This window comes from Pteropus alecto, unplaced genomic scaffold, assembly GCF_000325575.1.
Source record: "Pteropus alecto unplaced genomic scaffold, ASM32557v1 scaffold40, whole genome shotgun sequence".
Lineage (NCBI taxonomy): Eukaryota > Metazoa > Chordata > Mammalia > Chiroptera > Pteropodidae > Pteropus > Pteropus alecto.
Genome location: NW_006431919.1, coordinates 6,829,990 through 6,855,075, shown reverse-complemented (window position 1 = coordinate 6,855,075; position 25,086 = coordinate 6,829,990). Strand labels below are relative to the sequence as shown.

The 25,086-nt window shown below is 39.4% G+C and overlaps 2 protein-coding genes across 2 annotated transcripts in view; one reads left to right on the top strand and one right to left on the bottom strand.

Annotated features, from left to right (window-relative positions):
* The window catches only part of ITK (IL2 inducible T cell kinase), a 50,599-nt gene extending 40,416 nt beyond the window's left edge, over positions 1–10,183 (bottom strand). Inside the window, exon 1 of the mRNA XM_006906459.1 lies at positions 9,960–10,183. Within this exon, the coding sequence (XP_006906521.1) occupies positions 9,960–10,097 (138 nt within the window). The 5' untranslated portion in view covers positions 10,098–10,183. The remainder of the gene's footprint in view (positions 1–9,959) is intronic.
* A 10,126-nt stretch (positions 10,184–20,309) lies between these two features.
* FAM71B (family with sequence similarity 71 member B) lies at positions 20,310–24,172 on the top strand. Its single transcript, XM_006906458.2, has 2 exons — positions 20,310–22,214; positions 22,997–24,172. Exons 1-2 carry the CDS (start codon positions 21,594–21,596, stop codon positions 24,170–24,172), a joined length of 1,797 nt encoding a protein of 598 aa, XP_006906520.2. The 5' UTR covers positions 20,310–21,593.
* The last annotated feature ends 914 nt before the right edge of the window (positions 24,173–25,086 follow it).

The following is a 25,086-nucleotide window of genomic DNA, read 5'->3' as shown; positions in this document are numbered from 1 at the left end:
GATGACAGGCAACACTGAGCAAGTTGTCTCAGTTCTAAACTTAGTTCTCTTAGCTCTTCTTAGTTCTTTTATTTCTTCAGGAGTAACAGGGATGCTGAGAGCGGCCGCTCAGGGTTATTATCTGACCTGCACTACAGGAAGAGACCTAATATGTTGCTTTATACCCAATAAAGATATGATCATTACTTTCTCCATGGAAAAAGACGCATCATCTAAAACAGACATGCATCTTGTAATTAGCTGTTGCTGATTCCTCCCCTCCCCAACCCATCTTCACCTGAACCTTCCACCACTAAACTTGGAAGTTTAGGGAAGATCTGGAACTAAGATAGCTGATTTTGAGGCTCCTGGACCAACTTAAAGCCAGGAAACTATGACCCATCCCACACCTGCCTTCTTTTCTTTCCTCTTTTCCCCAAGACCTTTGAGTCAGAGTGAAACCAGAGTTAACTGGCTCTCCCGACCTCAGCTTTTCACACTGTGGTTCACTATGGGGCTGGCTGTGCTGTGGGGAAAACACTCTAGCTTTCTTTAAAGTCTGCTATCTTGTCAGTAGTAGCATCCCTGACTACTTAGAAGGAAAAAATGAGGATTTTACAAAAAAAAAAAGAAAGGAAAAGAAAAGGAAGTGAACTCTCATACAGTTTCCAGAGGGCCATGAAATTTTAGGCATCTGTTAAAATTATGAATGCATTTTCTTGCAAGAAATTACTAAGAGCAGATGCTCATGGGAGTGGTCCTGAGATCAGGGACGAGGAAGTAGAAACAGACTTTACTTTTCATCTCATATCCTCCTATACTGTTTCATTGTTTTACCATGAACATGCATTTCTTTTACTGTATTTTAAAACAGTTAACTAAAATATATAAATACATTTCCCTTGTAAGATTTATCCTACAGAAACATTTGTTCAAAATGTATAAAGATGTAGAAAAAGTGATGTTCATAGTGGCATTATTACAGTAAAAAAAAAAAAAACTAGAGAAATTTGAACATTCATCAAAGACAAATGGTTAAATTAGTTGATGATTCATCCACTTTGTGTCTATTCTGTAGCCACCATCAAAGAGAAAGTTGTTCTCTAGGAGGGACAAAAAATATACATATAAATGTAAAAAGCAGGTTTAGAGCAATAGATGAAGCATTATCTCATTTTTGGGAAAAGATAATAAAATATATATTAGTTTATGCAAAACTCAAAGAAATAGTACAAGAAGAAATACTGCTAACCCTGTCTCTCCCTTCTAGGCGATATGGCAGACTTTTGCAATGTAAGTGAAATATTTCTATATCTGAAGTTTTTACAGTGAGCATGTAAATTTACTAAGCAGGAAAATGAAACTAATATTTAAAGCAGTCAGAAAATTTTAAAACACTACAGTGTAATACAGATTTGGCAGATGACTAGAGGAGAAAGGTAAGAGGTACACATCAAATGCTGGGTGTGCAGAATGATGCAGCTCTTTGCACTTGTAACCTCATGACCCCAGTACGCAGTAAGCAGCAGCCAGGCAGCACCTGTTACCAGCTCTTTTGAATCCATGGAGGTTCAAGTTCATGACGGGTCCTCTCATGTTCTTCTTGAGTAATAGCTATTTTCTTCATAGATTCTAATAAAGCAACTCTGTGTTTTTATGTGGGTATATTTATCTTAGAAGTGAAGCAATAAGTTAGGAATAATTTCCAAGCCTCGTTTATATTAATAAAGATATTAGTGATCCTAGCTTTTAGAAAGCGTATTTGTTTGCAAAAGTGGGCAGAGAGAAAAGGACTTATGAACTAAATGCTATGTACCAGTATAAAGCTTATTTTGTCTCTTGGTGTCTCTGGTTTATGAAAGCTCTTTCAAAGCCCTCCTTATTTCCAGAATATTGATATGAGATTTTTAATGAGCTTGAAAGAGTATATCTTTGTATCTACTTTTCAAGCACTGGACAGTCAGTAGCCAAAGTATGTAAATTCATACCAGTTTCATTGTATTTCAGGAAATAACTCCTTGCAGAGAGGTGATGTTCAATTAATATTTATTAATTGATTGATTGAGGAACAACAGGTAAGACCAAATAAAGTGTTATTTGTGGACCTAAGACAAAACTCTTAATGTAAATAATTTGAGTAAGATTCCCAGAATGATTGGACAATGGATAAAAATCTCTTGACAATGAGAAGGTAAGTTAAAACTAGTCTGCGTAAAGGGTTTATCTAATAGCTAAAGAGCTCATACAAATTATTAAGGAAAATACTAACAATATTATAGAAAAATGGGCAAAAGGTATATGAAAAGATGCTCAAACTCACTATAGTAATAGAAATACAAATAAATTATACTGTGACACCTTTTTTTTAAAAAAACTGTCAGACTTGGTGTTGGGGAGGTTTTGAGAAAATATCTTACACATGGCCCTGGGAAGTGTTTATTGGTACAACTTCTATGGAGAATAATTTGTTCATGTTCAAAAAAACATGAACTTGTCAAAACCAGATTTATCCATGTACCATCTTGTATGTGCCTAGTGGTAACCCAATTTGGAAAATACTTAATCGGATCATTGTACATGAAATTGCTCACAGTATAAATTGTGAGAAAGGGCAGATTTGGTGTTAATGCCCTCAATCCTACTTTCAAGGCCCCTAGTCCTGGCTGACACCCCTGACATGGTGATCTTCCTATATTGCCACTCTGGATATAGCATTCCTAGGATGTAATTCTCAGGAGTGCCCAGTGAGGGCTAGTTGTTATTATGATAAGCTAGTCTGGTAAACTAAACAGAGCTGAGGCTTATACAGTACTTTTTCTTAGCAGAGGTCACTTCAGGAACAGAGCCTCAAGTTTACAAGTTCAAGAGCTCATTTTTGTCACCCATAGAGTCCAAGTGGACAGAAGCACATTCTGCATAATCACAAGAGACTGGCAAATTCACACACTCACAGTGGAAAGTGAATTTCAGGGAATTCTCACAGAAGGAAATTCTAGTTGGACAACCAGAGAGTTATCAGTAAAGGACATAGAGAGCTATCAGAATGTAGGATCAAGGTACGGAAAATTACTAATCCCAAAGCAAGCTGTTGCTTTTACACTTATCGCCACTATTGTGACTTTGGGCAAATTGTATAACTTCTCACTTGCTTCCTCTCTGAAAGAGAATTTGACTTTTATCCTTTTGCAAGAATTGTGAGGATTAAATGAGAAAATTCATAGGAACGCGGTTAGTCTTCTCCTGGTGGAGATTGCTAGTTACTGCTGTTGATGATGTGCTGTCATTCAGGTAAGCTTGCTGGGCTAACTGGACCACGCACTCAGGACCTCTATTAGGCAGCGCTGAAAACTCACCAAGGGATCTTTGCCCCAACTCTCCCTTATCAGCCACCACAACTTCTATTACAAGATTTCTCAGATTCAAACAAGCTTAGATCTGAAAAGACCCATTGAAGAACATTTAACCTAACTTTAATATTTGTCCCGGGTGTGTGACCTAGAAAGAGATACTTAGCTTCTCTAAGCCTCTGCTTTCTCATCGATAAAATGAAGATAGCAATAGGACCTGCAGCATGTGGTTATTGTGAATATTTATATGATACATGTAAAGCACTTAAGACAGTGCCCTGAAACTCAGCAAGTACTCATTAAATATTGACTCTTATTATTTTAGATTTTACGTTGGTTACATTTGAAATGTCTGCCCTCTTTTCTAGGGTGTATCTTGGATATTGACAACATGCTTGTTTTATCAGCCACACAATTATTAATCATCTCTTAGATGTATTACTTCATGGAAAGTCATGATATGATATGAATTCATAAATAGACATGGAGATTAGCTAAATGCAAGATTAGCTAAATCTCCATGTCTATTTATGAATTCATATCATATCATCATTCAAAAGATGTGATCACAGTTTCTACTTTTTCGAGCTCCACTTTAGAGACCATTCAATCCAATCTGTTACGTTAGTGATGAGGCTTCAAGGTGAAATGACTTTCTAAATTGGCTCTTGCCTTTTCATTTCTACTATTCGATTTACACCCTGGGTAGACGGGTCATAGAATTGGAAGGAAGCTTGGTGATCATTGCAGATCAAGGGGGAGGCCAAGAGCATAAGGTTCTGGGCAGCCTCCATGTTCTCGCTTCAACCAGAGCCCCTCTACTTATATCTGTTTCATATATTGAAATGAGGATGTCATGTATAATTTTGTACTAGAAAAGAGTTCCATGCTTTAGAAAGTTTGAAAACTACTGATCTAGTCTCATCCCTTGATATTATGGACAAGATACAAAATCTCAGATAGAATATGGGACTGACTGCCCAAGGTCGCCCAGGTTAATTAGTGCCAGGTCTCCATTCTATTAAACTATCATGTTTTTGCTTCCTCACCTTGTCCTACTTTTCTAGAATTACAGAATTACAGTCTGTCTGAGGCTTTCAGTCCTTTAAGCTCTATCTAAAATTAAAGCTGACCTCTATGGAGCAATCAAAAATGGCTTATGGGATACTCTCCTGGATTTCATTTACTTCTTAATAAAGACACTTGATGGGTTTATTAAGAAGCAAATGAAAGAGTTCATTCATGTGAACCTTTCAGATCCCCTAAGATGATCAACTAGGGAGATGATGTTTTGCAGAGTAGGAGGCTTTTTGGCACCCCTTAAATCTTACTATACAGTTGGTGGGTTCGTCTACATATATAATATGATTGACTTTAAATCAAATCATCTTCCCCATGTATAAAATATTACATAGTTTCCCTTTCACCATAACATTCAAAACCTATAAAAATAGTGTACTTGAAAATCACCACAACGATGGGATGTTTTTGTTTTTATTAGCTCTTTCTTAGAAACATAATCTTCTCTCATGGTTCTGGTAGCTTGCGGTGGCCCTGTGCATCGCATCAATCTCTTTGGAAGAGGAAGTAGCAACCCATGAGAGAGGCTACAAAGTGTTCTTATCCTATGACACCGTTATCTCACACTTGGTACTCTATCTCATGGGGCTGATTTTAAAAAAGAGACAGTCCTGTGTTTGGTATACTATTATTTTCCAGTGTTTTCACTACATCCAGAAACAGACAAAAATGTCAAACAGCAGATGACAGATAAATTCGTTAATTTGTTCAGACACATAAAACAGATAAGCATATATCTGAAATGAACTAACTTGATCATTAAAAAAAATTATATATATGAGAAAATGCTTCCATGTAGATGTAGGGAAGTGTATATGCAAAAGAATATATGGAAAAAGGAGAATACGAATATTCATGCACTGTGATTATAACTGCATGTAAATTATGTCTGCATGAGAGAAAAGATTATTCTCATGGGGAACTTAAATTGATGTCTTCAGACAAAAGAGTAATGGAGAACATTTTGTGTGGAGTTCCATTCATTTTTTTTAACTGTATGGGGATATGAAGGTTTCTTGCTCTGTCTTTTGAGGTCAAAGTGGATTTAACCTGATTCTAACTTGTTTTTGGTCCTTGCTGCTATACACTGCCTGAGCTCAGCGTTGGTCATGAGGCAGGTTAGACATCAGGCATTTTTCCACCGAAACATGAAGTAGAATGATTCTGGACCAAGAACCCCCAGGGAGAGGGATGCTATAAGAAAGTTAAAACAAAATGACTGAAGGGCAACTCAGAGTTGCTCATAGCATACTCCACAATAGACCAGAATTCATCAATCTAGACCACTGCAGTAGCCTCTACTGGCTTCCTGGCTTCCACTCTTGCCCCTTGTATACTCTGCTGTCCCCACAGACATCAGATATAAATCGCTCCTCTGACCACTCTTCTTTCCAGCTCAGCCCCAGCTACTGCTTAGCCTTTCTATAAAACATACCGTAGTCTATACCTGCCCCATGTATTTATATACTTGCTTGTGTTGGTTTCCTTTACCGGCATGTATGTTTTTGAGGGCAGACACCTTGTTTCTGTTATTTACCACTCTTTTCTAGCATGTAGCACAGAACCTGGTACATAGTAGGTGCTCAATAAATGTTTCCTAAACAAATGAATGAATCTAAATATATCACAATAGAAACATTTCCTAGATAAAATGTTAGGTAAAACAAACAAACAAACAAACAAATAAATAAAAGCAAGCTTTGGGGGAGGAGGAGAGTCCTCTATTTGAATTCACTCACCAAATATTTACTGATCACCCCTACATCTTGTGTTGTAGGAACCATCTTCTGGTTCCTACATGTGTTTCTCTGACCTCTCTCTTAAAATTCCAACCACTTGAATCTTCCTCTTACTTGTTCAAAGCTAGGCTATAAACTACTGTCTCCAGGGAGTTCCTACAGCAAGGAATTTCCTGTTTGAAGTCTTATATTATTTGCTCTGTTCTCTCCTCTTTTGTCATTGAGCCTTGTTCTGTTAGGGATTCATTTGTGTAACTCTTACCTCGCCAACTATATCTATATCTCTTGTTCTTCCTCCTTCATTCTTCCCTCCCACCCTCTTTTTTTTCCTTCCACAAATAATTAATAAGTAAATGGTATGTGTCAGGCACTGTCCTAGATATTGGTGATACCGACTTTAGCAAATTAGGTGCCAGCCCTCATAAAGCTTATAGTCTAATGGAAGGTGGGGTGGAGGATGACATTCACATAATAATCATACTAATAAATGGGTAATTATAACTTTGGCATGTACTCTGAAGAAAGGGTATATATTGCTATGGCAGAGACTAACAAGAGGAGATGACATAGTCTAAGAAAATCAAGGAAGATGTCCCCAAGAAAATGACATTTAAAGTGGAGACCTTAAAGCTGAAGAAAGATAGAAGAAAAAGAGACATGAACTGAGACAGATGAGACCATGTAATAGATTACGAAGTCCACTTTCAGAGAAAAGGGGACAACTACAGAGGGGACAAGTCGATTTCTGATAAAGGGCATCAGGACATGATCACTGTTACCATGTGAAAAGCTCCTGCTGGCTACTGTGGGGAGAATGGAGTGGCAGGGGGCCAGCGTAGAGTGAGTGCAAGGAGACACTTAGGAAGTGGTAGCGGTCCCAGGTAAGCCACCACCTGCCAACTCTGTGCTTCTTTCTGACCCACTGGCTGCTCCAGCAGGACGAAAGAGCTTCCTTGCCCTGCTGCAAACTCTTGCACATCTCAACAGGGGAATCAGGCATCTTGCACCAGAACTAAATACATGTTAAATTAAAAGGCTCAACCGGTATTACGATGACAATAAGCATGGCTATTTAAAGTTAGAAAATAGACTTAAATTGCAGAACTACAGAATTTGGTCCTGAATAGGTAGAAGGATTATTTTTCATAAGATGTCTTAAATCTACAGAACTGTAGAGCTGCAAAGAATGTAATTTTACAAATGAGAAAAGAGAAAAAGAAGCTGAAACCCTGAGAGGGCAATGGTAGCCAGCATCACACATCTCATGATGCATGTATCTCTCTCCCCTCAAACTTGTGTTTAGCCACAGAATAGAAGGAACCCAGAACCTTGATATTAATCTGACTTCGAAGACTCCTTTGATGTTTCTCTCACTTGGAAATAAATATGTTATTCCACTCTGCTGGCTCCTTCAGAGATATTATGATGATATAAATAACAGCTAATTTTGAACAGGTGCTTAGTAGGTGACAGGATTTATGCTAAGCACTTTATATATTAAGTTGAACTAAATGATATTGTCAATATCTGATCTCTTTTGATCTACCAAATGGTGATTTCAAATAGTTTCATCTAAATATGTTCTCTCCGTTACTCTTTACCAGCTTCCCATTAAGTGAATATTATTATCACACCTATTTTACCGACAGGAAGACTGAGGCTTTAATTTAAAACTAAAAAGTTTTCTTCCCACAAGTATAGTGATGTTCTTATTAATGGGTGATAAATAATACACTTGTGTGCAAATCAATGGCCTTAAATAATGGAACATACATAGGGCATGAGCATTAATAGCTCACATATCTTAAGTTTCTCAATGATTTGGAGTAAATTTCTAACCAATAAATTTTTATAAGATTTAAATAAATGCTTTTAAAAATGTTATTTATGAATATAAGCAACAGGCATTAAAAAATAAGAAATTCGATGTTCGTGCATTGTGTATCTGCTACATCTCACATAGAAATGTTAGAAACTATACTTAGAGCTCCCTAAAATGAATTAATTGTCCTGGAATTTTTCATTATGCTCAAATGAAGAAGCAAAGTGATTTTACAACATGGTCCTCATGCAAATTATAACCAAGACAATTTTGAATCAAGACCATTTGGTTATGTGATTATTTGCAAGTAACACTGTCCTGAATTCACAACTAAACAGTTCACAAATCGCCATGCTGCTCGAAAATAATCAATACTAAGTAAATGAGATGGTGTTGTGTTGAGTCAGAAAAATAAATTGGCAAAAACTGTAAAATGAGCTTTGAAAAAAAAATTAAAGGCAAGTGATTTCTCTTCCAATATGAACAAGAACTTCTAATATCCCACTCACAATAAGAAAAGTATTTACCAATGCCATGTGGTTTTTCATCTCCAAGTGATGAATCCTCCCAATTCAAAACTTGACTGCTGGCCCTCTATTAATTTAGTCAGCAAACACTTATTGAGTACCTATCAAAGGAGCCTCACGCATCAGTAATTCCATGTGCTTTCTGATTGATTGTCGATTGTTATTCTACGCATCTGCTGAAAGTATGTGTTTTCACTTCTAACGAAGAGGCAGTATTATTTTGCCTGAAACTTCGGCTCGGCGTCCACAGGCTCCATAATAGCCTGGCCTCACTCAGGACTCCATTTCACTGAACACTTCAAAGTCCGGTTCTCAAAACAATCCAAATTCAAGTCAGGAATCAGAGCACCTTTGATCCTAAGTGACCACCGAGCACCTAATGTTGTTTCCCCTTCAGTAAAACATAGGTGGAAACCCCTTGCCTTACTTCCTTAGTGATGGAAAAATAATACGATGGTTTAGTAAGAAATCAAACGTGCTTGAAAAATTGCTGAGAAGGGTTAAACAGAAACAAAGGGTTTTTAAAGAAGAAAGCGATATTTGTAGGTGGCATTTCCAGTCCTTTCATTTTATAAAGGAAGAGCCTGACACAGGAGGTAGAGACGTTTGCCCATGCTCGCTCACTTAGAGGAAAGCCCAGTTTGGACTCCAGAGCCCTCGTCCAGTGCTTTTTTATGCCAAACTACATTGTTATTATTCATGTTATTATTATTATTGATGTTAAGGAATCTAAGAATGTCTTTAGATTTATAAAAAGATTAAGTTAGCTAAGCAGCTGTAATCTTCTGGATAAGAACCGATGGTCTATACTGCATAACGGTTTGTGCAAAATAACCCTACTCTCCTGGGAACTTTTCCAAGGGATAAAGAGGTTTACCATTGCACCTTGCACATTTTGGACAATTCAATGCTCAGGGAATATTATTCCAAGATATCAAGTGAGCAATGACTATTGAAGCAAATAGAATTGGAAACATAAAAATGTTGACACTGAACCTCTCTTCTATTTCAGTTACCAGTTTCATTCATTATAAATTAAGGAAATGGGGTTAGATCATCACTCAGGTACCCACAAATGCTAATATTTTATTAATCTATGCCCCATAAAGTTTAATATATTTCAAAGGAAGTGCAAACTCTATCCAATCATAACATTTGCCACACGAAATATTATAATTTAAAAATTAAACCTAAACTTGCAGGAGAAAAAAGCTGAAAAATGTTAAAATTAAATTTACTCTTGTAGCACTTTTAGAACTGAAATCACCTAATACGACCACCCCATCTCTTGACTTTTCTCCACATTCTCTTCTAATTTCTCTTATTGTACTTTTTAGGTTTTTTTGACAAGCATATCTGTGTCCCTTGTGTCTTTATTTTATTCCATGTGCATCTTCATGATTCAGCCCAAGTCTAAAGAGCAAAAACTCTTTTTAATAAAAGACAAAACAAAGTGCTTACATACCCCATGACGGTCCTCAAAGTACGCCAGGCTGGTTTTGGTTAAAACAAAGAAGCGGACTTTAAAGTTCGAGGGAGAAGTTCTTCTCTTTTGCTGGGATTTTTTGATGAGCTGTTCTTCCAGAAGGATAAAGTTGTTCATGATCCAATTCTTGAAAAGTGATGCGCCTTAGGCATCACCCTTCCGCACAACCAGAGGAGATAGCTTCGGGGCAAGGAATGCAATGAGGAGGCAGTTACTCTTGAGAGAGTTGTTCTAAGGCAATTTGCCTCCAACGTTATCTCTCTATCAACGCTCAGTCAACATCACTGAGCTTCTCCTCTGATGTCAAAGGCTGTAACCACATCCTTTCAAAACTCACTCACAAAAAAGAGGCATAGGTAGAAAATATACATACCCTTTGCTGCAGGGTTTGGAAATGATGTTTGAAAAACTTTGGACTCAAAATGATATGAAGGATTAGAGTTTAATCTTTATAGTTTCTGGTTTAGCCCATCCAATAGTTAAGGCATGTAGCATAAGAGGTAGGAACATGGGCACTGGAGCCATTGGGCATAGTTTGTGTATTAGTTTCCTGTTGCTGCTGTTATCATAAACTCGGTGGCTCACAAATTTGTTATTTTACCATTCTGTAGTTCAGAAGTCCAAAATGGGTCTCGCTGGGCTAAAATCAAAATGTCAGCAGGGCTGGGATCCTTTCTGGGGGATCTCTAACACAGAGTCTCTGTTCTTGCCCTTTACAGCTTCTCAGACCATCCACGTTTCTGGTTCCTGGCCCTCTGCCTCCATCTTCAAAGCCAACAACAGTGGGTCATGTCCTCTCATCTCATACAGCTGTAAGCTCTTCCATACTTAAGGACCCTTGAAATGACCTTGGGTCTGCTGGATAATCTAAAATAATCCCCCTATTTTAAGGTCAGTTGAGGTTGATGAGTATATAATGGAGAGCAAAACCCCACATAGGCTTGACTATCACGAAGCTTCCAGACTAGTAGGGGAGACAAACATTAATTTACAAATTGCCCTCCAAAATTTACAATTACAGCTGTCATAACGGGTATGAAGAGACAGTGCCTCGCACATAAAAAAGGATGTTTAAGAAGAATGTGTTGAGTGAATAATCACTGAACTGGGTTGGACAATGAAGAGACAATGGTCATAAAACACTTAAGAGAAATATATTGAAGTTTATTTTTTTTAATTTAAATGAAAACTCATAGGAAATTCTCCATGCTACAAATGAATGATTGCTTTTTTATCCTGAAACTTAGTGGAAAAGCAGAAAATAAGTCCTTCAAAATGGCATAATAAACAAAGCACGCATGGGCTCTGAAGACAGATAAAACTATATTAGAATCCCACCTTTCTTGCTTACTAAGTTGTTTCTCTTTAAGTGATGATCTCATCTCCTTGTTAAGGTTCTTTGGGGGACCGAATCCCACAAATTCTGTGAACTGTGGGTGCTGTGTATCTTGCCTTAGAATTAGTACATAGTTGAAATATAGTATGTGAATCCTACTTCTAGTGTGAAGTAAATAACCAAGAAATCTCAGTGTAAGCAGAGATGGCATATATTGGACAGGGATAAATAATGAAACAAAACAATCATTATTGCTGTATAGGATTGCAATTATCAAAAATTGATTTTTAAATGTAAATTATTAGACTACGGCTTAATTTTGTTTCGTATATTGGATGCCCCAGCATAATCAAGGCATTCAGGATGGTGGGGGAGGGGATACTTTAAATGATCCTCCTTCTCCCATCTGAAATTTTAAGACATGTGTGGAAATACACTGCCTGAAAGAGATAGTATTTTTTTATCTTTGGAATATGGGCTTGACATAGGGATTGCTGTTTTCCTCAATCTATTTACTCTTTTCCTTTTCCTTGGTAGCTGACTCCTTGAAGATTATCCAGGCCTCTGTCCAGCCAGAATAAAGGTTACATTTTTCAGTCATGTAACTGTTTCTAGATAATGGAACATAGCAGAAGCAATGAGCACAACTTCCAAGAAATGTTTTTAACGGCAATCACCATATCCTTTTCATTCTCTTTTTCCTCTTTTCTGTTGACTAGAATGTAAATGTGATGGTTGGAGCTGGGGCAGCTCTTATATCATGAGGTAGAAATTATATATTGAGGACAATGAAGCATAAGATAGAAAGAGCATGGGGTCCTGGTGAGCTTGGATCCTCCATACCAGCTTGGGTGCACTTTTTTTTTTTAACATAAAGACAAATAGAATTCTATTCTCTAAACTCTTGTAATTTCGAAGTTGTCACAAACAATAAACGTAATTTAACTAATACAGCATTATATTCCAAATTGGACTGTAAACTTCTTTGAGAACAGTAGATTTATACCTGGTTTGTTCAGGTTGTAAGATTTACAGACTTCACAAAGCGTTTTTATGTGGGAAAGCAAAATACCATCAGTAGCTATTGTGACAGGAGCCTTTTATTTGCTAAGTCTCCATGGAATGCAAGCATAAGTAATTTTATTCTCTCTCTCATAGCACCTTCAAATCCACTCACTGGGATTGGCTTTGTCCTTACATAAATGTAACCTTAAGGACCCATGTTCTCCCTGTCACTTTCAGGAAAACATGCATAAAGATAAATAATCCCTGCGCTTTGCTTTAAAAAGTTCAATTTACAGGAGCCAAATTAAAGGAGCTCCCATTTGTCAAAGATGGAACAATTAGGGCATCAAAAAGAACAATAACTGCAATACTGCAATAAATTGAAGAATAGCCAACATGTTAAAATCATGAGCTCATAAGATACTTGAAGAAAAATCCCTACTCAGCCATAAGAAGAGATGAAATACTGCCATTTGCGACATGGATGGACCTTGAGATAATCATGCTAAGCAAAATAAGCCAGACAGAAAAAGTTGAAAATGACATGATATCACTTATATGTGGGATATCAACCTAAAAGCAACAAATGAATAGGACAAACAAACAGACTCATGGACATGGACAATAGACTAGTGGTTACCAGAGGGGAGGGAGGAGGGCGTGGGAGGAGGGAGACAGGGTAAAGGGATCAAATATGTGGTGACAGAAAGAAATCTAACTATGAGAGGTGAACACACAGTGTAAATATATATATATATATGCCTTGCTGTTAAAGTGTACAGCTGAAACATTGGATTTCGTTAACCAATATCACCATAATTAATTAATTGATTAATTAATTTTTAAAAATAAAAAAAAAAGAAAAATCTCAACTAATTCATCACTTTTGGAAGAGGCTGGAAAACTGATTTATTATTCTAAAACCTGGAAAACAAAGGGAAAGAATTAAACACACTTCTGTTTCTCCTGAGGAACTATGTTTTAGTTTAGTAATCAAATATTTAATGAGGGAAAGTCCTTTAGAGAAGAATTACAGCTAATAAATGGAGTGATAAAACATCATCACTCTGCCATTCTAATGACATAATGGATCTAGGCAATGATCATCAATGGCTGCTAAAATCATTATGTGAAAGCCACCAGGAAAATGTATAATTTATGTTAGACTGATAACACTGTAACGTACTGCTCAATTTTAACATCACAACAGGAGAGACCACCAGACATTCTGTTTCCTGATATGATGCAATAGGAAGCACACAAAACCACCTACTCAGAAGTCTTGCCAAAATTAAACACGAATCTCATCAAACCTCTAGATCTATATCCAAGTTTGCAGGAAACGTAGGAGAGAGAGGAACATGACAAATGCATGGAGATACCGGAGATAAAGGAACATGACAGCTGCATGGAGATGCAATTGGACAAGTCCAAAATACATAAAATACTAAAGACAAATGATCTGTTTGTCTGCAACAAATAAGTCAGAGGGAGAACCTATAGACTAAAAGGGACGTTAAGCGACATGTAAGCATGTGATGAATTTGTTTGGATGTAGATTCAAACAAATTAATTGTATAAAAACAATATCGGACAGTTGGGAAATCAGAACAGTGACTTATATTTGAAGACTAATGAATCGTCATTATTAATGAATCATAATTAAATTGTTATTAATTTTTAAAGGTGCAGTAATGACACTGTAGTTATCTTAAAAGAGTCTTTATTTTGCACAGAAACATACTGAAATAATCATGTATAAAATAACAAGACATCTGAGATTTGCTTTGTTATAATCCAGTGGAGGGGGAGAAATAGGTAGGATTTGGCCATGAGTAGACAACCGAAGCTGGGTGATGGGTAGGTGAGGGTATTTTATTCTCTTCTCTTTACATTGCTATATGTTTGAAAATTTCCAAGATGAAAGGTTTAAAAAAAAGGCCTGTCCAGTTCAGGATAATAATCAAAACTCCAAACATATTCAATTTAACGCTTTTTCCTCAAGGTATGCGTAAGTCTGCTTCAGGCTTCTAAGCATGTTGCCTTTTCCACTACATCCTAACTCTTCCTCCTTCCCAAAAGACTAGACTGGCTCCTAACCTACCCATCAGGCTCAGGTTCGTGGAGGAAGAAGGGAAAAAAGAACAGCTTTCAATGAGGCTAAGCTGTAATCTGGGGTTACTGAACTCTGAATGTGATAGAAAGACAATTGCTACTTTTCCTTTCATGGGAAACTTTTGTTGTGTGTTTTGTTGTTGCCATTAGTTTGAGGGTTCTTGATGCGAGAGATGCCACTCTGACTGGCCAATGAGCCTAATCCTTAGCCCTTGGGCTTCTGTTGGTCCACTTCCAGTGTTCCCTCTGTTCCTCTCAACTCCATCGGGATCCCTTTTCCCATCTCAGTTATCCTCTTGGGTGGATTTTCTGTGAAAATGAGCCACACACCACTATTCCTTCCCATGGCTCTACTTGAAGACTTTGGCATCCTTGCCCTGCCATTCATGGATGTACCACTTGCCCCAAGTACAGCCCCTTCTCCTTCTGACACCAAACATGCAGCTCTTCCACAAGCCTTCACCATTACGTTTCTCCAAATGGGATTTAGACACCAGTCCTACGTCTCTTAAATTCTGAGATTTATGCCGAGCTCACTGAGTAGCCCCTTAAAATCCCTGTCACTAGGCTTCTAGCGGATGCGTGCACCAACCAGCTGCCCTTTCCCCTGGGCAGATTGTGAGAGAAAATGCACAGTGCACCCAAATCCCTCTCTTGACTTTTCAAGGCTTTGTGTTCTAAAGGCTACAGTTGGGTGAACACTGCTACTGGCAGAACCTGTTTTGCTTCTTATTGTGTCAAGCTTCGATAATACAATACTCCATTCTAGGATAGGAGAGTACTTGATTCCTTTAATTGTATTATTTTATGCCTTTGTGGCATCAACTGAAAAACCAAGTTGAAAAGCCTCATTTAACATTCTATAACATTCCATAATTTTCTAAAGAAAAAAACAATTCATCCTGGCACTGTTGGATCTGGATCCTAATACGATGATGTCAGAAATTTTGGTTTTCACTTCTGAGTTCTGTATTGACTTCGTGCTTAGGCAGCCTTTCCTCCACGGCAGCAAAATAGGCTGACATTTTACCAGTGGAACTGGATTCTTTTTCCTTATAACAGTTCTGGCATAAGTCTCAAAACTGTGAATTATTGCCTTGGCTTGGATTGACAGGCATCAGTCGTCACAGCCAAGGCGAGAGAATATTCTGTTGTCTATTTCTAGGACTGCCTGCTCTCCTGGATTTGGGGGTGGAATACAATCAGCCCTACCAAACCACATGGACTGAGAACAAGGGGAGGTGGTCCTCCAAAGGAATAGCAACAGAGTGTTGCCACTAGAGGAAGAGGAATGGCTGCTGGCTCATCAATAAACGATTTCTCTCTTACACTGACCTAAAGTCCATCTTCATTGCTTTATCATTTGAGGCCCTGTATTTCCAATTCTCTTCTCTGGTCCAGGGAACAACCATTTAGATAAGTGAAGATGCTTCTCATATCATTCCAGAGCCCTACTGTGTCCAGACCAAAGAGATCCTTCAACTGTTCTCTTAGGATGTGGCTTTGAAGCCCTTTATTTTCTTTATGGTTCTCATCCAAGCTTGATCGGATTTATTTGTATCTGTTAAAGAGTGAGACTCAAGAGATTTGGTAATTACATTGACTCTCCTGAAATTACTTTTTTTAAAATCCTTATTCCTTCTAGAGCTATCGATCCTAGGAAAAAAAAAAAAATAGCATAAGCACATAAAGATATATGTACAAAATGTTCAATACAGTGTTGTTTGTAACAGAAATGAATTATTTGAACATCAGTGAGAAACTAGTTAAATAATTTATGGTGTATCCATTCAATAGAACACTACAAGGTTATGAAAATGAATAACGTATATCTAACGCTTCGCTCTAAATAAGTACGAGGTACATTGTTAAGACAGGAAAGGTGCTGACCGATAAGTGTGGCACGATTCTATTTTTTTATTTTTTATTAATGTGTACGTGTATGCACAGGGCAACATCAGAAAGTTTATATTGCAAACTTCCAGCAAATGGAACTGGAAAGGTAAAGAGATATTTCGCTTTTTAATTTATGTAATTTGAAAAGATGATATTGTGGGAGAATTTTTTACTTTCCAATTTAAAATAAAACAAAGTCCTTTGTCAGAAATTGTTAGTTTGATTAGCAGAAGACAATGATAACTGAGGTGACCAGGAAGCTTGAAGCTAATTTTTTAAAATATATAGACATGAAAATGAAATATATTCTGCTAGAAAAAGCAGATTAGCAAATAGACAAAAATAATAATAACTTCTAGCCTCGCTCTTCAGAGATAATCAATGTTAACATTTATTTTACATTCTTCCAATATTTTTTAGTTAAATTTAATCTTTAATTGCAATTATCATCCCAGCTTCTAGATCGTTTACTTCCCTCTTCCTGTATAGAGGGTTTAATGTTTATTTTTAACTTCAATGTTAACTAGGTTTTTTTTTTATTTGTTTGTGTATTTAACTGCAACCTTCTTCAGTTTAATATCAAAGAAATAAATGGCATATAAATACAGCAAAATTGGAAGCTGAGAGAGGGAAACAGTTATGAGTATAATGAGCGGGGCAGATTTTTGGCTCTGAGTGGGGCTAAATATGGCTGAGCAGGACAGAAACAAGAAGGGAGCAGAAAAAGAGTAGGAGGGGAAGAGAAGTGACACTAGATGGATCAGTGTATTCAGAAATATGATTATTTAAATTGCCTGTCTGGCTCTTTTTTTTGTATACCAGCTCATTTTCATTTTAAACCCAGGGCAGAGGCAAATTGATTTGCATACTGGCCCTCAGGGGAAGAGTCTAGGAGATTGTGGTCTCTTTTCTGACAGCCAGAGGTAAGGCAGAAATCAGGCTGGCTTCCTGAAGTCCTAGGTGCCCAAAGCTAACCGCAGCTCATCCCACGCCACCTCGACTTAGCAGCATCAACATAAAAGTACTGTGGATTGTATTTTAAACCAGGGGATTTACCCAGCACATACATATTGTGTACAGTATGGAAATCTCCCCACCCTCACATCCTGCCTAGCTCACAGTGCCCTCTCAGGTACATATTCATTGAAAAGGCTATTTATAGTTGTCTTCTTGCCTTGCTTTTCAAAATAATAGATGGGGAGCAAACATGATTGACTTGAAACCTCTTCCCATATAAATATGTAAACTTCACCCATCTATAACCTTGCATGTGTACATACTCTATACAGTGTTTTGTGTTTTCACTCTTCACATCTCTTCAATCTTAGGCCCTTTAAAAATTTTAAATGTATAGAAAACTATACTCAGAATTGTGGGTTTGTCAATTTTTCTTCTAACGAAACAATTATTGTTGGTTTTAAATACTGTGATAAGTGAAATACTATTAGATCCACCATTCATTCAGTTCATTCGGTATCACTCTATCATGTATTTAATTGCCCTCCTGTTTCATCAGCATGTTCTACTGGACTGTAAGCTTTCTGAAGTTAAACTCATGGCTTATACATGCTTCATTATACATGCTTCCTTGTTAGGAAGAATTACCCCAAACTTGTAAATTAAAAAATTATAAAGCAGGCAACATGTCCTTTCAATGTCATATCAAAGCACTGTTTAACATGCCTGCCCAAGGATTATTTAATTATCTAAGAGAAGGAAGTGAGACGATGGGATCGGATCAATAAATCAAGACTGTCTATTATTGCTGTCTATTATTTTTAACAGCTCTATCGAGGTACATTTTGCATGTCAGAAAATTTATTCATTAAAAATATACAGTTCAGTGGTTTTTAGTATGTTCACAGAGTTGTGTAATTACCACTATATAATTTTAGAGCATTTTCGGCACCCCAAGAAGGCTATTACTGATTAAAATTCCAGACTCTGTCAAGTTCTATAATAACTTATAGATTTTTGTTTAAAAGAGATGAAAATGATTTTTTAGTAAAAAAAATTATAATTTCACTTTCTTCAATGTAAATGCATATATCTAATTTGCCTTTGAACCAACTTTACCATCCAAAATGGTGGTTCCCTCACTGATGAGTTAATTAAATCTTTGGAGTGTTTGCATTCTATATTAGTATGAGAGTCATATTTACCAATTTTTGAAACTTGTATTTTGATAACCTGAATGTTCTTAGCCATAATGGGCACATAGTGAACAATAAATAAATATATCCTTTTTTTTTTTTTTTTTTTGAGAAGGGATGTATCAGACTTTTAAACTTTCGGAGGAAAGGATAAATGTTTGAAAGATCTTAAAGAAAAATCGGAAAATGAATTTTGAATAATATTCTGTATTTTGGTTCTCAAATTCTAAAATTTGCTGCCAGAGAAAGTTAAATTTGAACAAAGCTATTTACTAGCTTAACATTTTTATAACCCTATAAACTTAAAGTATTATTTATTTTTGTGTAAGTGGTATATGCAATGGAACAAAATCTGAAAGTTATAAAAAGGCAGGCCCCGGAAAGTAAGTCTCCATCCCACCATTTCCCTTAGCCAACAAGCTGCCCCAAGGTTTCTGCTGTTGCCAGTTTCTCGTGCATTCTTTCACACATATACACTAACACATAAGCATACATTTAAAATTTTTTTATTCAAAAATATATGGCATACCATATATGCCATTTTGCAACTTGCTTTTTCACTTTCTAATATTTATTGAAAATTGTTCAACATCAATATACATAACAGTTGCCTCAACCAGACCATGTCTAGTAGCTGATTACTTCTCACTATTTTCACCGCTACCACACAAGTCTTATCCATCACCATCTCTTGCAGGAGCCACTCAGTCTCCATGTCTGTCCTCACTGTTCCTTTACAATCTCTTTTCATCATGGTGGCCAGAATGATCCTCTATATATGTAGGTCAGATCATCTGGCATTTAGAGGAAAGCCAAAGACTTCCTAATGCCTTATAAGGTCTGTCCAGCGTGATCTGCTCCCTATCGTCGCCGCCTCTACCTCTTAACGCATTTCCAACCACTTTCCCTCACTCCATTCTTGTCACTGAAGCCCCCTTGGTATTCCTCTAACACGCCAGGCATGGATCTTGGCCCTTGCTATTCCCTCAGACTGAGAGGCTACTCTCCCAGACATCTGCATGGCTTCCTCCCCGAACTCCTTTAGGTCTTTGCTCAAAGATTGCTTCTCATTGAGCCTTCCTTGACCACCACCTCTAGCTCCTCATCCCCTGCATATGCTCCCATCCCACCTGCCTACTTTATCTTTCTCTCTAGTGTTTATCGGCATTGGGCATACCATATATTTTACTCATTTATTGTCTAGGTACACGCTCTATGAGAACAAGGTACTTGTTTGTCCATTGCTGTGTTCCTAGCACCTACAACAGGGCCTGGAACAAAGTAGGCATTTAATAATATTAATTCAATGAATGGATGAATTTATGCTGCCTAGTACTTGGATATTTGTGTTCTGTTTTTGTGACCCAGCCTAGTGCAGTCTCACCATTTGGTTTCTTGTGACCTTGAAGTTGCTTAACCTCTCCAAGCCTTGATTTCCTCCTCTATAAAGCAGGGACAGTAGCTGCACCTACACTTTACAGGGCTGTTGTGAGCATTAAAATTTTTTAAAGACTGCTAAGTGGATAGCACCATACCTGATTTGTAGTAAGTTCTCGATAATATGATTGATTTCTTTCATTACTAATCATTCATCAGAAATGGACTTTTGAGAAGAATACATGGTCGAGTATAATATAGAAAAACCTCATTTCTTATTTTTAAACCTAATAGTGTCAACTTTGAGTGATTATGTCTTTACAATGGAATAAAAGCCACTTTGTTCTTTTTTCGGAGAAGTCATTTAACATCTTTAGAAAAAGCATTTTAGTGCTTCAGAGGTACAGACCTTTATCTTTGCATTTCTATTTTCTGGATGGTCTGGAAAATAGTAGTTGCTCGATACATTCTGTTGAGTAAACAAATGAAAGAGTGAATCTCAATGGGCACAAGCAAGTTCATATTTATTGAAAAGCTGCAATGTGTCAGGTACTGCAGTAGGCACCAGGGATATAAAAAAGAACATTTGGGGGTTGAAGTTTATTTCAAGACCTTCACATAGTTATCACTGACTTTGGGGGATATGTTTTATCTCAGAAGTAGTTTTCTAACTGAGGGAGGGGGAATTTGGGTTCACCACCTTGTGCAAAGTGAAAAAAAAAACTCCAGAAAGACGTCTTTGCCCTAATTTCTCTGAAGAGCTTTTCAACGAAACAAAATGTCAGTGGTTTATCAGGTAGACATCAAGAGTGTTGCAGCAGGCATACCAGTGTGGGAAATCCTATGGTGATTCAAGACCACTACGAATTCCTGTTGTTCCCAGTAAGTCCCCACGCATATTGCTAACCGCAAACAATTCATATTTGGTGCACAATGAGACTCTAACGGTGAGCCATGCAGCTTGAGGTGAGAAAAAGCCCTGACCTGAGTCTCAAGATCGGGGATAGAAGCCGGCTCTGCATTCTGACCCTGAGCCTCAGTTCCTCACCATAAAATTACGCTTTTAAAAATTAGCCTCCTTCAAATGTGCAAATGGGTGAGAAAATCCTCTACTCCCTGGAAAACACTGTACCAATGGGACTGTGATTCTGATAGGGAGAAGAAGCCCTTTGGACCATTTCACTCAATAATTTCTTCAACTTCAGAGTGCCTGTCACCATGGCACTACACACTGCGGACATGGAGAAGGACAAGTGACAGGACCCTTCCACTTAGCAAACACCCAGTCCACTTCCAGAATTTTATCCCCAGGCTGTAGGTAAGCAAAAGCAAAAACACCATTGCAGGAAGAGATCATTGCAGCGATATCTGTAACAACAGCAATAAAACTGGAAACAACCCAGATATTTGTAAAACAGGATGGTTTCCTCAATTATGCATCCCAATATTTTGATTAGAAAAAATATCTAGCCTACCCACACCTATGCCCTGGTAGGGTCAACCTTGGAGGTGATAGTTTGTTTGAGGGGAGGCAGATGACCCTGCCCCAAGGGGGTGGCTGCTTGGAGGCCGGACAAAGGGGTGTGTGATGGTGACAGGTCACAAAGGACTGTGAAGGATAAATGTGGTGGTGTGAGGAGATTTAGGCAGAGCCCTGCAGGGAGATGGGCAGTTGCCTTCGCTCCCTCTCTCTCTCGGGGACTCGACTTGTGGCTGGTGGAGCTGTCTTAAATGAAGAGAACCATGAGCAGCGAATGTGTGTTACCTTACTACACGGCCCACAGCTACCGTTCAATGGGCGTGTTCAATACCTCCATGGGGGACCTGCAACGACAACTGTACAAGGGAGGAGAGTATGATATTTTCAAGTACGCACCGATGTTTGAGAGTGACTTTATCCAGATCAGCAAAAAAGGAGAGGTGATCGATGTGCACAACCGTGTCCGAATGGTGACTGTGGGCATCGCATCCACCAGCCCCATCCTCCCATTACCTGACGTCATGCTGCTGGCCCGACCAACTAAAGTCTGTGAAGAGCATGCCAGACACGCCCGGACCACCAGGGGGAGAGGTCGCAAGCCCTCAAAGACCCTAGAGCTCACCAGGCTGCTTCCCTTGAAGTTTGTCAAGATCTCCATCCACGATCGTGAGAAACAGCAGCTGCGCCTGAAGCTTGCCACTGGCCGTACTTTTTATCTGCAGCTGTGTCCCTCTTCAGATGCACGAGAAGATCTCTTTTGCTATTGGGAAAAACTTGTCTATCTCCTGAGACCACCAATGGGGAGTTGCAGTAGCACTCCGACAATCCAAACCAGGGACACGACAACCATAGAGGATGACAGAAGCATAGTGGTAAGCATCTGCAGAGACTCAAGACAGCAGGGCAGGGTGCTTTGGGAGAACAGCTCAGGCTGGTTCCACAAAGCCTTTGGTGCTCTCTGAAGCTCACCCGGGAAATGCATTCCGATTTTGAAAAGGCTCAGGGCCAAATGAGCCACCACGATGGCACTTACCACACTAGGGACGCTTGGAGTCCTTCTCCGAATTGTCCCACAAGGCTGAATTTCAGAGAGACCTTAGGTATCAGCTGCTCTGGTCTCATACTCAGGGTTGTAATCCCTTCTACAGCACCCTGATTGTCCAGCCCTTTCATGAGCACTTACCCCAACCCAGACAGTCTCATCGGTTGCAGAACATAGTTAACAGTTAGGAGGTCCTGCCTTCGTTCCAGCTCCCCGTGACTCTCATGTGCCGATTAAATCAGCACACGCGCGATTTGATTTAGCAGCCACCGAAATGTAAAATTTGTAGATCCTTCGACCCAGCAATCTCACTTCTAAGAATCTGTCCTGCAGAGATACAAGCACACACGTGTAAAATAGAAGGGTATGAGGATAGGGAATTGTACCAGTGCTTTCCCCAGCATGGGGATTGTTCATGCGAAACCAAGTGGCTGTTTGACGGGGGTGCTGTAGACAGGATCTTGCATCTACGGGAGCTTAGGTGTGATGATTTCAAAGGTTCTTCTCATTAGAAGCCCTGAAGTTGCTCGGCTCTAGGATGAGAGAGGAGCAGACAGTTCTGGTCTCACTTTGTCATCTCTCTCTCACCTGTTTCTCCTCCCCTCGGCACAGACCTCAGAGCTCCATGGAGAAGGGGATAAGGATAAGGGGCTTCACAAGCCTCATAATGTGTCCAGAGCCACTTCTTCTGCTTATTCTGGGGGAGAGGGAATACATCACGCCCCTCATGGAAATACTGGTTCACCTTTAGGCATGAAAACTCCAAGGACTGCCGAAGGAGCAGCAAAGGGGGCAGCCACGGGCCCGGCCGCAGCAGGAACAGCAGCGAGCCCTACAGCAAGTGTGGCAGGAGCAGGGGCAGCAACAAGCCCTGCAGCAGGTGCTTTGGGTATAGCAGGAACCAAGAGCACGGGCACAGGCCAGGTAAGCACAGCCCTGTCAGGAGCCACCACCAAGAGTCCAGGACAAAGTGGATCCAGCAAGGCCATTGCCGCTGCTGCCAACATATCCTCTGAGTGTATGAACGTGGTCTTGGCGGGTGCTGCAAGCTCGTCCTCGTTAGGTACTTCCACCATAACGGCGGGGGCTGCCAGTCTCTCCCCAGAGAGCAGCTTCGTGTTTGCAGGTGCAACGATGACCAAAACTCCTGCCGCGGGAAAAGCCGAAGGCCCGACGGCCGGGCCCCTCGTCTCCACCTTGCAGAGTGAAGGCTACATGAGTGAACGGGATGGAAGCCAGAAGGTCTCCCAGCCCAGAGCCGAAGCTCGGAAGGAAAAAAAAGAAAAGAGAGAAAAGAAGGACAGAACTTCCACCGGGAAAAGTTCTCGTCACCACAGGACAGGAGGGAGCAAGTCAACCCGGAAATCATCCTCCCACCGGTCCTTATCTGGCCATAGACACACACGAGAAGACAAAAAAGAAAAAGGGCAGGGCCACGTGAAGGGCAGAGGACACAGCTCTCACAAGAGTGCCAGCCACAGCTCCACCATGAAGGAGTCGAGGACAGCTCACAAAGTGGGGAAGAGCAGATCTGCCACCAGTTCAGGTACTTTAAGTAAGAAATCCAGTCGGATTGGCTGTTTTTTCAAGAGCCTCAGAGTCACTCCTGGTTCAAAAACTGTGGTCACACCACACGACAGGGAGGTTGACTTCATAGCTAAGACAGTTGAGAAGTGCAACATAGAGACCACGGTAGAGAAAGCTCCAGGTGGCCAGGATCTGGGGATCTCTGGCACCGTGACATCTGAGACAACGGAGACGATCATCATTGAAGCCAAATCCATTTAAATAAGAGCCAGGGCAGGAAGCTGCAATGGAGACCCAGCCCCACGAAGGTATCCCTAGACAGTCAATTCCAGCTTTCTTTAATAAAAAGAAACCATACAACTCCAAAAGAAATGCTATCTTCTGTTTGAATTTCTATGTCCTGTAGCCCAGTAGTGACTTCACAGTAGCTTCTGTGATGTGAACTGTGCTAAAGCCCGAGACCCCAGCCTCCAGTCAAGCAGCACCTCACCTCCCACCCATGTTCAGCAGAGCCAACACGAGTGCCCCGCCTTGTCTCAACCCCCTTCTGTCTTTGGTTTCCCTAAGACTATGGCTGCAAGTCCACAGACTTGCAGCAGCACCGCCACTATGTCCCCATGCCCTTCTTCCTCTTCCCCATGCCCTTCTTCCTCTTCTCCTCAGTGGTCTTTGAATATGGACGTTCAGTCTAGTCCATAGACTGAAGACAAGACCCATATCTCTTCAGGGCATAATCAGGAGAGGAAAGGGGGGATGCGGCAGCATTTGTAGGCAATCAGAAGAGTAAAGTTTATCATCTAGATCAGGAGTTGGCAGCCTAAGGGCTAAATCTTGCCAACTGCCTGGTTTTGTAAAATTTTATTGGAACGTAGCCACAGCCATTCATTTACATATTGTCTGTGGCTGCTTTCACATTGAAACAACAGATTTGTGTAGTTGCAACAAAGACTGTATGGCCTGCAAAGTCTAATAAATTTACTATCTGGCCCTTTAAGGAAAGGCTTGGCCACGATACATCTAATCTTAACAAGTCTCCTTCCTCCTGGGTATACATTGTGGAGGAACTCTCACATACGCTTGCTAGGAGACAACTAGGAAGATGTTTATGATAAAATAATTTGTAATAACAAAACCCTAGAAACAGCCCAAATGTTCATCAAACAGAAGAACTGATA